We start from the raw sequence: 13,424 nt of genomic DNA, 5'->3' as shown, positions 1-13,424 counted from the left end.
ATAGGCCGAGATATATTTTAAGATTTCCCCACAGAAATGTGTGTGTGCGTAAATGTATGTATATGTTTATATGTATGTATGTATGTGTGTGTGTGTGTGTGTATATATATACACTTACCTAATGAACTTACCTAATTTATTTCCTTTTTTTTTCCTTTTTCCAGAGGAAATAAAATGCGAAACTGAAAAACAAAGGTACGTGTCATAAAACCTAAACTATATGTATTCTGTATCATACGTGATTTTGCTGCAAAAAGGGTGATTGACTTTGCCCAGGATTGAATTCTTTCCTTATCAAGTAATATCTTGTTGTGAAGGACAGTTGGTATACGGATAATGCTCTAGATTGTTTGCATTTTATATTCTTAATGGGAATGTTGACTGCTCAGCGGTCTCACCAAGACAGAGTGCGTATTAAAGCACTCAAATATGTGTTGTTTGCCTGTAGAAAGAAAAACACCTACCTCTAGGTAACTGCCCCCCGGTCTGTGTTTCTCGCCTGTTTTGGCTGCTTTCTGCAGCTCGCTCGTGGCCCCCATGAACTAACGCCCCAGCCAGCTCAGAATGTGCACGCTGAGAAATACAATAATTTAAAGATTGCACAGCTTTCATGTGCACTAAAGAGAACGCGATGACTGGAGCGTCCGTTTAGTGGAGCTATCAGGTCAGTAAAACTTTTCTTTATCAAAGTAACGGTACACCTGCAGCTGCCATTCTTCCTGCTACCCCTACAGCACTGCTTCTTCTGTCCTCCCCCTGCTGGGGGATCACAGGTACTGCAGGGTATAGATTCCTGATCTATCTATCTATATGGACCCCGTTGATGTCACCATGACATCATGAGTAGTACTGTCTGGTTAGGAGAGATATAATTGAGAGGGGAAAAGAAATGTGCCCACACACAAATCTAAAATAAAAGTTGTTGTTTTTTTTTATTTTCTAGTCAGAGATACCTTAAATTGTACAATGGCCATTTTTGACTTTTTATGTGAAAACTGTATCAAAAGAAAACTCAAGGGCATCAGGGAGAAACAAAAAGGGACAGATGGATTTGTATCTCAAAGAGGAACAGGACCTCTTATAGCAGGGGTGTCCAACCTGCGGCCCTCCAGCTGCTGCAGGAGTACATCTCCCATACTCCTCACCCAGCCCCTTAGCTGAGAGAGCATTATGGGAGTCCTGCAGCAGCTGGAGGGCCGCAGGTTCTACAGAGTGGCTCTTGGGTACAGGCTGTAGCTGTTGCCGTTCTTGTTGAGAATGGTGGGGTTTGTAGTCGGTTGGATAAATACCCATTTCTGTGATGGCACATTTATACCCTTTCAGTGCCCAGAAGCTGCGGTAGGTGATTCTGTGCTCGTTAACTGAATTTACTTTTGACCTTCATTGTTGAAATAGCTTTTTTTAATAGAAAATTCCCATGTTTTTTGTATACTCAGCTTCCGCAGTTTGTGAATCTCAGGCTTTTAAGAGCCTGGCCAGTAACTGATTTTGTAATCTTGGGTTAATGGCTCAAGAGGCTTTTTCAAACTGAGCTGAAGGGCTCCCTGTGGAAACTTAATGAGCCTGTGATTTCAGGAATTGCTGGCGAAACGTTTTGCATAGCATTAAAGGCATGAAAAATTGCTTTTAAAACATGATCTGATTAACTTGAGCGTGATGCTCAGTAGTAGTGGCGTATTTTGTTCATTTGCACAAGAATTTTAATTAAGAGATACAAATCGCACACAATAAATATATACGGTATATACACACACACGCACACCTCCAAAATGTCCCATTTTTCATAGGACAGTCACTGTCTCATTGTCCTACATAGTTGTCCTGCTGTGTGTTGATGAGCCAGTTGGGGAGTTTCTGTGATCTCCTCTGTTTGGACCATTGTAGCTTCTACGAGGCCAGCTCACGGTGATCTGCAGCTCATCCCCGCGAGGTGGTCGGATGGCCGATCATCTGACGCCATAGATATAATGTATTTGTCTTGTTTTGATGTCACTGGGAGTAGGGGAAGCCGTTGGTCTTTTAGCTGTACTGCCCAAACCTCTGTCCACAGCAGATCCATAGAGACCTGAAACACTATTTTCTGTTTACTTGTAATCGCTTTCTCTTCTCATGAGCAAAAAAAGTGGGACATTTTCGAAAACCAGAAAAAAAACATGTTTTTAACAGCAGATCTGTGTTTTAATTGGTATATGTATCTTCTTGCCTTTTCCCCACAGCCCTCCCCAAGGAGAAGCAAAGGCCGGTTCTGGCACCCTTCCTCCCGTGAAGTCAAAGGCCAGTTTTATTGAAGCCGACAAGTACTTTTTACCGTTTGAGCTGGCATGTCAGTCCAAGTGCCCCCGAATTGTCAGTACGTCCCTAGACTGTTTGCAGGTAATACACTTGTGGGCTTCATTTGTTTTTTTACTTGAATCTTTTTGTTGGCATGTGTTTAAGAGTTTGTTACCTGTTTGTGATGTCCTTAGATTAAAGACATCACAAACAGTCTTTAATAAACCCATTAATTGGCACCTCTTATACAAAATGTTTGAAATAGATGACCTTATCACATTCACATACTTTTTAACCCAAATAGAGGACAGGCCATTGTAGTCCTGACATTTTGTTGGGTTTATTTCTGCCGTGGCAGCTAACGTTTTCACTTTAATACTTTTTTATATTTATTTATTTTTTAAATTACACCATTTCTAAGTGAACTTGGAGACATATTTCATTTTATGCAGCTGAGTGGTCACACTTGGAGTGTTTTATTTCCAGTCTATTAAATCCGGAAAGATGATTAAGAGTCCAAGGCTGATTCTTTAATATAGTGATGCACTTTCATAACATCACACGTCAACCGTTCCCTCGAAACAGGGCGACAGGATAGTCATGGGCAGGGTTTACTTGCCCTAGAGCAGGGGTGTCCAACCTGTGGCCCTCCAGCTGCTGCAGGACTACATCTCCCATAATACTCTTTCAGCTAAGGGGCTGGCTGAGGAGTATGGGAGATGTAGTCCTGCGGCAGCTGGAGGGCCGCAGGTTGGACACCCCTGCCCTAGAGACAGATGCCTGCTGATAACCGAAGAAACCCCAAACATTGCATGTAACTATAGAATGGGTATACCCTGGCATGGCAGGCAAACATAAAAGGCAGGTGTAGCGTCCATCTGCACTGTTAGCCCCCCCTTTCTATATATTACATTACATTTATTAAATACCGTATATGGTTTGTTATAAATGTATGGTTATACAAACAATATTTCCACCAAATCTTCTCCCAGTACTGCCACTTAAAGTCCCACTTCATTTGCTTTGTTTAATGACTGAAAAACCACACTGTCTACTGTGAATAGAACTCATGGAATAGTTGTCCTTATTCCAAAGAAGGATCAAGTTTGCCTTCTAAGTTTGCTTTTCTTATGTGTAAAATAATGGCATTTTAAAAAAGTAATATTATTTTATTATAATAATGTCATATAATTATTATAATCTTCATTTGTTGTTTTCTAGAAACTTATAGCTTATGGGCATTTAACTGGAAATGCCCCGGATAACACAACACCAGGGAAGAAGTTAATCGATAGAATTATAGAAACAATATGTGGTTGTTTTCAAGGACCGCAGACCGATGAAGACGTCCAGTTACAGATAATAAAGGTATTTCGACAATTATATTTCAAATGTTTTATGTTAATAGAGCAGAGGCTTTTTTTTTGCAGCAAGTTAAACATAGTTTCAAATTCCGTGTATGTAATGAATGAGATTATGTAGCAGGAACACTGAGCGTGTGTCTGGGGGACTCGCGAGAGTCCGAGTCTGCAAGGGAGCATGGCTATGATCCTCACACACGCCGAGCATGTGCTTGTACTAATCTCAAACCATTCTGTCCCTTAGTGAATTAATCCCAAAGATTAGCAATTTCATGAAAAAACATAACAACCTGTATTAATTGTGTTTCTCACAGTGAACTTTCTCTATGGTGCGATAGTTTCACAGGTTAATGTATGGACATTTGTAATTTTTTCTTAGAGCTACTCTTCATATTACCCTTAATAGATAATACAAACGTAATTTTACATTTTAATAAATCCTTTGTTTTATTTAATATAATTGTATTCTATCCTGGTCAAAAGTATGTGCCTACGTGTATTCTAGTAATCATTCATAAGCACACACACACACACACGCGCACGCACGCACACACGTTTGTATAGCTTAATACCGCCATGCAGGGTCAGAGTAAGCGCTCTCCTTTCAGTGTGATGCTGCTGGAACAGATGTAGTTGTCGCTCGTCAGAGTTGCGTGGCTTTAATTTTTGGATTGAATCACGCGCCTTATTTATGGTAAGGGATAGAATGAGGACCTGGGAAATAAGGGCTTCTGGAGATCATGGCTGCGATAGTAACAGGCCCGCGGGGCTTTCCTGTGGCTGCAGCAGATTGTAGGGTACAACGATGGACTGGGGGGGTGAACCAGTGCGTTAACCCACACCTCAACACAAAATCTATTAACCACTAGTGTAATATTGTAATGCAATTTCAGGGTAAATTTTATGTCGAGGTAAACTAATCACATTTCCCTGAGCAATGCTTACTCAATTATAATCATCAATTTCAATTCCAGTATCTCAGTCTCAAGCGGGAGGGTAAAACGGGAAAAAGAGGTATCCGTAAATTATGATTTTTAAAAGGGTGAAACCTAAGGTAACCTAAGGATTACACACACAGGCGCATATATAATATATATGTATTAGTGTGTGTGTATCACATGCGCACTGATTCACATATGCACACACAGTCACAGTCGCATAAAATGCATCTTATATAAATTAGGAAGCATTGGGAGTTATGTTGATTTCAGATTTAATATTATATTTATATCATAATATACATACAATCATTACAGACATGAGCAGATTCAGAGAATTAACCCCTCTATTCTACATACAATCACACAAACAGACAAACACGGTCACACACATACCTGGTGCTGGCTGCAGCTTACCCTGAGCTTGGTGTGAAGGAGGAACTCAGCCTATCAGGAGAGGCTTCTGAACTCTCAGCCAATCAGGAGAGTTGATTAACTTATTAATTAAAAGTTGTATTTCTGTGCCATGCAAAAGTAATGAGTTTGCAGAAATGCCATTTTTGACCTGCTGATCTATCGGCATATCTAAAGGCAAACCAGGGAAGCGTTTAGTTTATTAAGCACTATCCTGAATTCTGTTTCTGGAATTGTGTGCTTATGGGGCTTACCTATTGGTAGAAGTATTAAAGGCTTAGTAAAGCTCCCATTTCTACATGTGTGTGTTTACCTTGACATTTTTTTATCTGTTTATAGTGATTATTTATTACTAGAATTTCAGGGAGTGTGAGGAAACAGAACTCATGGCCAGTCAATTGCAGCAGACGTCAGGACTCCATGAAGTCCAAATCCTTTTAGCTATTTCTGAAAAATGACATTTACTCTAAAACATCAGGGGAGTTGAAAAGAGTAGATTCTATTTTAACCTGAAAACACTTACCTATAACACTGGGAATGATCTCCTTGGCCCTGTTTTAGCTATTTGCTTTTATAGTACAAGGTGTATAAACATTTATTTTTATATGTTTATACATATTGGTTTTTTTTTGTTTGTTTTTTTTTTTTACCTAAATTGTGTTGCAATTGTGTGGTTTCATAAAATGGTCTCAGCAGTTGCCGTGATGTGTAATGCATTGTAAATATGTGTGAGATTAGTTGAAGTATCTGTGTGTGTTTTATATATAATCTAAACAACTATATTTTTGGTGAACGGGCCACATCAGAGGCTATTTCATGGATTTCAGAGGCTATATCGTGTGTGTTTTATGGATATTCATGTATTTAACCGATAAGCTGTCTTTAGTATTGACCTCCTTACTGTGTGTGTTCCCCCGTTGCAGGCGCTTCTCACCGCGGTTACGTCTCAGCACATTGAAATCCATGAAGGAACCGTTCTTCAAGCTGTTCGAACATGCTACAATATCTACTTAGCCAGCAAGAACCTCGTCAACCAGACCACGGCCAAGGCTACCCTGACGCAAATGCTCAACGTAATATTTGCACGCATGGAAAATCAAGCAGTAAGTAGCTACCTTTCTGAAAACGCATTTGTTTTAGCGTACCAGTTTAATGACATTATTACTGTATTCTATTTTATATATTTTTATTCATTCCATTGCTTTCATTATAAGGTCATGGTAATGGAGGTCATGTTTTTTTTTGTACTGGTGCCGTTCTGATTGCACTCTCTACTATGTTAATCAAGTGAACATTAGCTGATCTGTTTTATTTCTTAGCCTGAATGTTTAAGTTTCTAAAACATAGAAACTTTTAAGAAACACTTTAATTACAAAAGGGTTAGGCGTGACATCTTTAATTAAAAGCTATCCAAGTGGAATGACTACTGCTGTCTGATAGCTATAGTTAGTTCCACTAACAGTAATTCTTCAGTGTCTTCTGAAAATATATATCCGGCTCACAAATTTTATATTTCTGTGTTTCTTTTATAAATGTTCATTTTTTGCGCATGCGCCTGAAAGTACATGCTGTTTACTTTTACAGATTGTGTGTCCTCAAAATAAATCTATATAGACAATAAAGAATTGCTGAAACCTCTCCAAATGCAAAGATCCCTTTTGAAAACTGTCAAAATTACCTATAGTTCTAATAGCTGGTTAAGTACAAAAAATGTTGAAATACAAGTAATTAATATAATCTGCATTTACTAAGAAAGAATAGTAAAAGAGTATAAAGAGGTTAAAAAAAAGGAGGGTGAGTTAATGTGTTTTATGAACAAACCTTAAGTTAGATCCTGGAGATCCTTTAATATGTTTTCACTCTTGTTAAAGGATCCCAAGTTGTTGTTATTTATTGTTTTATATAGCGCCATCAAATTCCATAGCGCTGTACAATGGGTAGACAGGACATAACAAGTAGTATGTAACATAACAAATTGACAACAGATGAGGAGGGCCCGGCTCAAACGAGATTACAATCAAGTTGAATACTAGCTCTTGCCGATGATTTTGCATTGACTTGTTCTATAATGCACATGGTACCTTATACAGAGGTTTTTCCAGTAATAGTTCCTCAATTTTACAGCTTCAAGAAGCCAAACATATGGAGAAGGAACGACACAAACATCAGCACCATTTACAACACTCTCCTGTAAGTCACCACGATCTGGAACTGCCTCCAGTAAGACACATTTTGGAACAGACGGACCAGTTGGCTCGAGAGCATGAAACGGATCTTGAGCGACACCCAAACTATATGGAAAATAATCTTCAGGAAGAAGTTGAGCCGGAAAATGGATATGACGCTCGGAGCGCAGATAATGAGCATACAGAAGCCGACCAGTCTACACCGGCAGAGGGTAGGTGGTCTTCATAAAGAGTAGAAACATCAGGGTTATGGTGAATAATTGGTAGTGTCAATTTGTCACATATTGAATAATGAAAATTTTTCTGATTTATTAAAGCATGCGAAATTGTGACCACTTGAATGTAATGTAATCCAAATTTTCCCTCAACTTCTTTATAGGTTGGTTTAACCTAATCACTTACCAGACCATGAACAATAAAATAATGCTTTTACTGTGAAACAGGTCCCTGAAATTTTACGTGGTACATAGGAATGCGAATTTACATTAATCAAATATATTTTTGATTATTCTGTTAATCAAGACTTTCAGACCCCCAAGCATGATCAGATTTGTGGTATCTTACCCATCACTGTAGTATAGATAAGCGTTACTGTTCCTTCCATTCCATCATTTCTGGACATGGTTGGAGGCCACAGACATACAAACCAACCAAAAGACCTACAACTACCAACCAAAAACATGCAGAACTGCCCATGCTAAACATATTTTCTCCAGTTTCACCTAATGGTTGTTGTTTTTCTTTTAGATCACTCAAAGACGGATCTGGGAATTGGAGAAGAAGGGAGCCATGATTGTGAAGATAACGCACAGAATATTATCCAGAGTATAATACAGGAGATAGTGAGCTCCGTAGTCAGAGGTAATAATGTCTTACATCCTTAACCTCAGTACAACTTTATATTCAAATGTCTTTTTTTATTTTAGACCTCACTTTAAATATACATGCTTTTATATGAATAGTATGTGAAAGACATGCTTTTATACTTTCTCAGGAAAATACATACTTTTGTATGGGTAAAAAATGCATTCTTCGTTGGCGAAGGCTGTACTGGACAGTAAACTGTCCCTTTAACACATCCCCTGTACATACTATATAGGAATATACATTAAAGAACGTTTGATCCTATATTACGCTGTAATTCAAGCTTACGTTCAATATTTTAGGAGATGTATATTACATTCATAATATCTTGTCATTTTTATTGGTACCCTACCACATGCGTTGACTGAACATGCGTTGTGACCCGCCAAGCTACTCCTACCATCTCTAAGTTATGTTTTAACCTTGTTACCACAGATAAGGAGAACGTCATCAACGAATGTCCGGCAAGAACATCAGACGATGGGAATGATGGGGAGACAGTCCATGCTAATGGGATACCAGGCACACCGATATCTATGGCATATACTCCTTCTCTGCCTGATGATAGATTGTCAGTCTCTTCTAATGACACTCAGGCAAGACATCAACTTCATTTCAAGAAGAGAAATGCATGTCTAAAAAAAAAAAACTTTAACTGTGCTGGGGGGAGCTTATTGCTAATTGATGGCCTGTTTATATTTCTTTAGGAAGGTGCAATCGTTTCAGGGCCTTCTCCTGGTGCTAAGTTCTCCCATATCTTACAAAAGGATGCCTTCCTGGTCTTCAGGTCACTGTGTAAATTGTCTATGAAGCCGCTGTCTGATGGACCCCCTGACCCAAAGTGAGTGTTTCTTGTATCATTACACCAAAACGGTCTGCATACTCGCCTAGTGATCAGCCTTTTTTAGTATCATTAATTTGACATTTGTAATTCCTGCTGGAATTTGTTTCCCTTCCATCTAAAGAGACCGTTGATGTTCTGACTTTACATAAAAAGTATCACCTTTGACTATAAAGCTCTATTTTCTCTACAGCAGGGGAAGGCAATCCTCGGCTCTCCTGATGTTGTGGACTACATCTCCCATAATGCTCTTAGTCATAATGCTGGCAAAGCATCAAGGGAAATGTAGTTCACAACATCTGGAGAGCCGAAGGTTGCCTACCCCTGCTCTAGGGCAAATGCAACTGTAGATAAATGCGTGTGGTATCTGCAATCAAACCGCTACAGTCTTCGACTTGTATCTACGTCCAACATTAACAATAAAATGCAATTAGGTTAAGCCATTGCGATTCTAGATTTGGTCCGTGTTTAAACACGGATTCTAAAGCTTTCATAATGCGAGCGTGTTTCTCAGTCCCAGAATGCAGACGCTGGAAAAAAGAAAGGAATAAGCAGCCAAAGTCACAGTGGGATACGTACAATGTAATTGAAATGCATTGTGCGCGCATGAACAGGCAATGCGACAAAGCTATGAGTAAATGCAGACACAAACCATATACAATATTGCAGTAAAAGAGAGTATTAAATAATCCGATTTCCAGGCTAAATTCAATTGTCTGTGAAGCAGACGTGCAAATATCAGGCCACAGGGAGCTGTCTTGGAGCTTGTATCTGCCAGATTCTCTAATTTCTGGTACCCTAACTGGTTGCTAAACAGACAAAGGCCTATACCAGCCGCCAACATTTTATGTTTGGGTTTCGCATTTAACCCTTTACATGTAGGATAGAGGTACGAACACATGTAGGGGCTGCTACTGTTCATTCAGGACCCGTCATCTTTGTGGGATTCCGGTAGTTTTTCAGCAGTATTTGCGAGTCATCTGATGACTTCACAGAATTTATATTTCAGAACATGTAAAAGTATGGTAAATGTATAATGTTCTAAAGTGTTATTATTTTTCGTTGTGTCCAGGTCCCATGAATTAAGGTCAAAGGTACTCTCCCTCCAGCTCCTTCTGTCCATTCTGCAGAACGCGGGGCCTATCTTCAAAACCAATGAGATGTTTATCAATGCCATCAAGCAGTACCTCTGTGTGGCCCTGTCCAAAAACGGGGTCTCGTCCGTTCCGGAGGTCTTTGAGCTTTCTCTTTCCATTTTCTTGACATTATTATCAAACTTCAAGTTGCACTTAAAGATGCAGATTGAGGTATGTGTACAGTTATTTTGCATGTTATGTTTCTATGTACCTGGTGAGATACAATCTGCATATATAAAAAAGGGAGTCACTGGGGGAATTATTGGCCATACTGGGCAAGAGCTTCAGGCGAACGCCCAACCATAGTGCATCTACCCAGGATGGGGTCTGTGCCTCTCTGAAGGGTTATCAATAACCCCAAGCCCAGTTACGCACCCCCCACCATCACACCTGGCTGATGGGGAGGCACAGGATGGGATCTTAGGGTTGATGAGCAGTGAACTTTAGGTGAACTGCAGTCCCCACTGATTGAATTAGTATAATAGATGTTGGGGTTCCTGGATTCCTTAATGCCTTCAATAATTTGAGAACTGTTTGGTTACGCCTGGAGCTGTGTACTAAAGATTATAAAAATACGGTGAAATAAGGAACTTCTTCTATATGTTGCGTCCCTCCCTATCCTTTAGTTTAATCCGACACAGGTTCTCTTGTCTGATATTTTTATCCAGCAGCTGTCCAGGCAAATATGCTCAGACATAAGAAGAATAATTGTACCTACTTATTGAACTGTAAAGGCTAGTAATGCTTGCCGTGGCATTCTAAAAGACATAGGGTGTACTCGTGGGGATTCGTGGCTAGGGGCCTATTTGGTCTAAGACTGACCCGTTGGGTAACTGTAACAACTCTTTTGCAGAGGTAGAAGAGCTTAAAATAATTTAAATTAAACATTTAATGCATGTATGGGACGAGCCTAAGGCTGTTTAGAGGAAGAAAAAAGTCAAGGGTAGGGTGTGAACAGAGGTGGACCAAATGGCTCATCTGCTGTGAAATGTTTTTGTTTTAAGCATAGAAACATAAAAATTTACATCAGATAAGAATTTGCTTGCCAAATAGAAACGCATTTCAGAGCACTAGGTAAGATCATAAGGATTGGCATTTGAATGATCGTCACTACAGTTACAGTCAGCTACTGCCACCGTATAAAGACGCTGTCTGCGAGGGCACCACGTATAAATCTTTGCTATCTTCAATGTCCTCAGGTGTTCTTCAAAGAAATCTTCCTTTACATACTGGAAACCTCCACCAGCTCGTTCGATCACAAATGGATGGTTATTCAGACACTGACCAGAATCTGCGCAGGTATGGAAACGGCAATTTAATGGCATCCTATAGTCAATGTGTATAACATGCTGCGGTACGGTGTCTGCGGATACTGCATCCTGGGACTCTGCGTGTATTGATGACCCGGGTTGCTGGTGTAGGGCCATGAGCATTGTACTTAATATGTATGTGTGATTACGCAACATGAACGTGTCCCTAACCCGCCTTTTGTTCTTCACACCACTTTTCTCCTGCAGATGCACAGAGCGTGGTGGATATTTATGTCAATTATGACTGTGACTTGAATGCCGCCAACATCTTTGAGAGGCTGGTGAACGATCTCTCAAAGATTGCTCAAGGACGAGGCAGCCAGGAACTTGGCATGTCAAACATGCAGGTACTTGTAATAAAAATAATAATAATATATAAAATATAAGCTGACTTCACACATATCACTTTAGCAGCTGTGTATTATAGATTCTGTTTTTAGTGAGTAGTTTAAGCTGGCACGTAACTTATAAAATCTTTTGTTGATTGTATCCTAATTAATTAACAAAAATCAAATAATTCTGTTTGTGAAGCGCTGGTTTTATACCTAAACATACCTTTTAAAGATGAAAGCCGATCGGGGGGGGGGCTTTTTATGGCATCCATGGCTGCAGCCGGCAGCTAATGATAAAAGTTGTGTAATGCGGTGATTGTCGTATCACTATGGCCAGGGTTTAGGGATTACTCGGTTGTGTTCAGAGGTATCATTAGTGGTCCTTGAGGACGGGTTTAAAGCCTCTCGTATTATGGGGTTTACGTCCGCATGCTGTGTCAGCTGTGCTGAAATAGATGTGGATGTTTTTCACGCTGAGAGTGGTAAAACCAGGTGTGATTCCGGAAAATCGGTGTCTGTAGCCGCGAGATGTTCTCTCTGTGACTGAGCTCTAGCAAAATAATTAACATTTCAGCTGAAAATATACGTAACTGGCAAAGAGCGGATGGAATAGATTCTTATGTGTGTTACTGGTGCTGTTCACATTCAGGAATACCATCATTTCCCGAGAATTGTACTTTTCTTTACTCGGCTAGTTAAAGCATCTTTTATATTGAGGTTCTTTCATATATATAATTGCAATACATTTAATTGTATAGCGCCAGCAGATTCTGATTACCCTACTCTTGCAAGCTTAGTTATACGTCACATATACCAGTATAAAAGATCTGTTAGAATAAATGCATCCTTGTGTCCGTGGCCCTAAGGTTTAATGTTGGGATACGTGTCTTTGGCTGACTACAAGCTGTTTTATCACCGTAATCTGCTGAGAAGGTGCTTTATCTTTCATTTGATCTGTGTGTTTCCGGAAACTGCACATATAGATTAGCTCAGTGATGGGTTACATATAAAGGCAGGGTGGGTTGGCATGCCCTTCAGCGTGCCACAGATCCATCAATGTAATAACGGTTTTATGGGTCCTTTTTACCTGTATATTTGCTTTTGCGCTTTTGTGAATATGCATTTATAAATGTACAGCTATGTGGCATGGCACAGCCATATTCATTCATCTGCATGTTATTTTAGTTCTTGGGGATCCTTCTCCGAATTACATTTCTGCCCCGCACTCCATTTGTTGTTGGTGGGGTTTTTTGGCCAGCTGCTCGCGCATATTTGGTCTATAAACTGGTTTCCTATCGCGTCTAGAAAAAAAAAAAAAGAAATAATAGCACAAATTAGATTCAACAACAATTACTCCAATCTGTCAGCTTTTTTTATGGTTTTAATTTTTTAACATAGCATTTCTTGTGTTGAAGGAATTAAGTCTTAGGAAGAAGGGCTTGGAGTGCCTGGTGTCCATATTGAAATGCATGGTGGAATGGAGCAAAGATCTTTATGTGAATCCCAACTCCCAGTCAACCCTCGGTAAGGAAACCTCTTTTCTTTATGTTAATTTTGCAAAAGAAATGTTAAACAAGCTTATTAGGAGGCAACTGTCTTGCATGCCAAGCCAAGTGATCGAACCCTGCATCCTGAAGCAACTACATTTTAAATAAAAAGTATTCCGTGACTGATGTTTTAACAGTAAAAGCTGACTGTATTCCATTACTGCATATTATCACTGTCAGTATGTATCCAGAATGTATCGTTGGCCAAAGAGGTCAAATGTGAT

General features: G+C 39.6%; 1 protein-coding gene across 1 annotated transcript in view; it reads left to right on the top strand.

Annotated features, from left to right (window-relative positions):
* Positions 1 to 13,424, top strand: part of ARFGEF1 (ADP ribosylation factor guanine nucleotide exchange factor 1) — a 62,862-nt gene that overhangs the window by 27,333 nt on the left and 22,105 nt on the right. The window contains exons 2-13 of the mRNA XM_053466181.1: positions 165 to 195; positions 2,217 to 2,373; positions 3,493 to 3,639; positions 5,908 to 6,087; positions 7,109 to 7,382; positions 7,918 to 8,031; positions 8,470 to 8,630; positions 8,742 to 8,875; positions 9,948 to 10,182; positions 11,211 to 11,310; positions 11,529 to 11,668; positions 13,069 to 13,177. Of these exons, the coding sequence (XP_053322156.1) occupies positions 165 to 195; positions 2,217 to 2,373; positions 3,493 to 3,639; positions 5,908 to 6,087; positions 7,109 to 7,382; positions 7,918 to 8,031; positions 8,470 to 8,630; positions 8,742 to 8,875; positions 9,948 to 10,182; positions 11,211 to 11,310; positions 11,529 to 11,668; positions 13,069 to 13,177 (1,782 nt within the window). The remainder of the gene's footprint in view (positions 1 to 164; positions 196 to 2,216; positions 2,374 to 3,492; positions 3,640 to 5,907; positions 6,088 to 7,108; positions 7,383 to 7,917; positions 8,032 to 8,469; positions 8,631 to 8,741; positions 8,876 to 9,947; positions 10,183 to 11,210; positions 11,311 to 11,528; positions 11,669 to 13,068; positions 13,178 to 13,424) is intronic.

Source organism: Spea bombifrons, chromosome 5 (genome assembly GCF_027358695.1).
Source record: "Spea bombifrons isolate aSpeBom1 chromosome 5, aSpeBom1.2.pri, whole genome shotgun sequence".
Taxonomy (NCBI): Eukaryota; Metazoa; Chordata; class Amphibia; order Anura; family Pelobatidae; genus Spea; species Spea bombifrons.
This window is presented reverse-complemented; position numbering and strand designations above follow the sequence as displayed.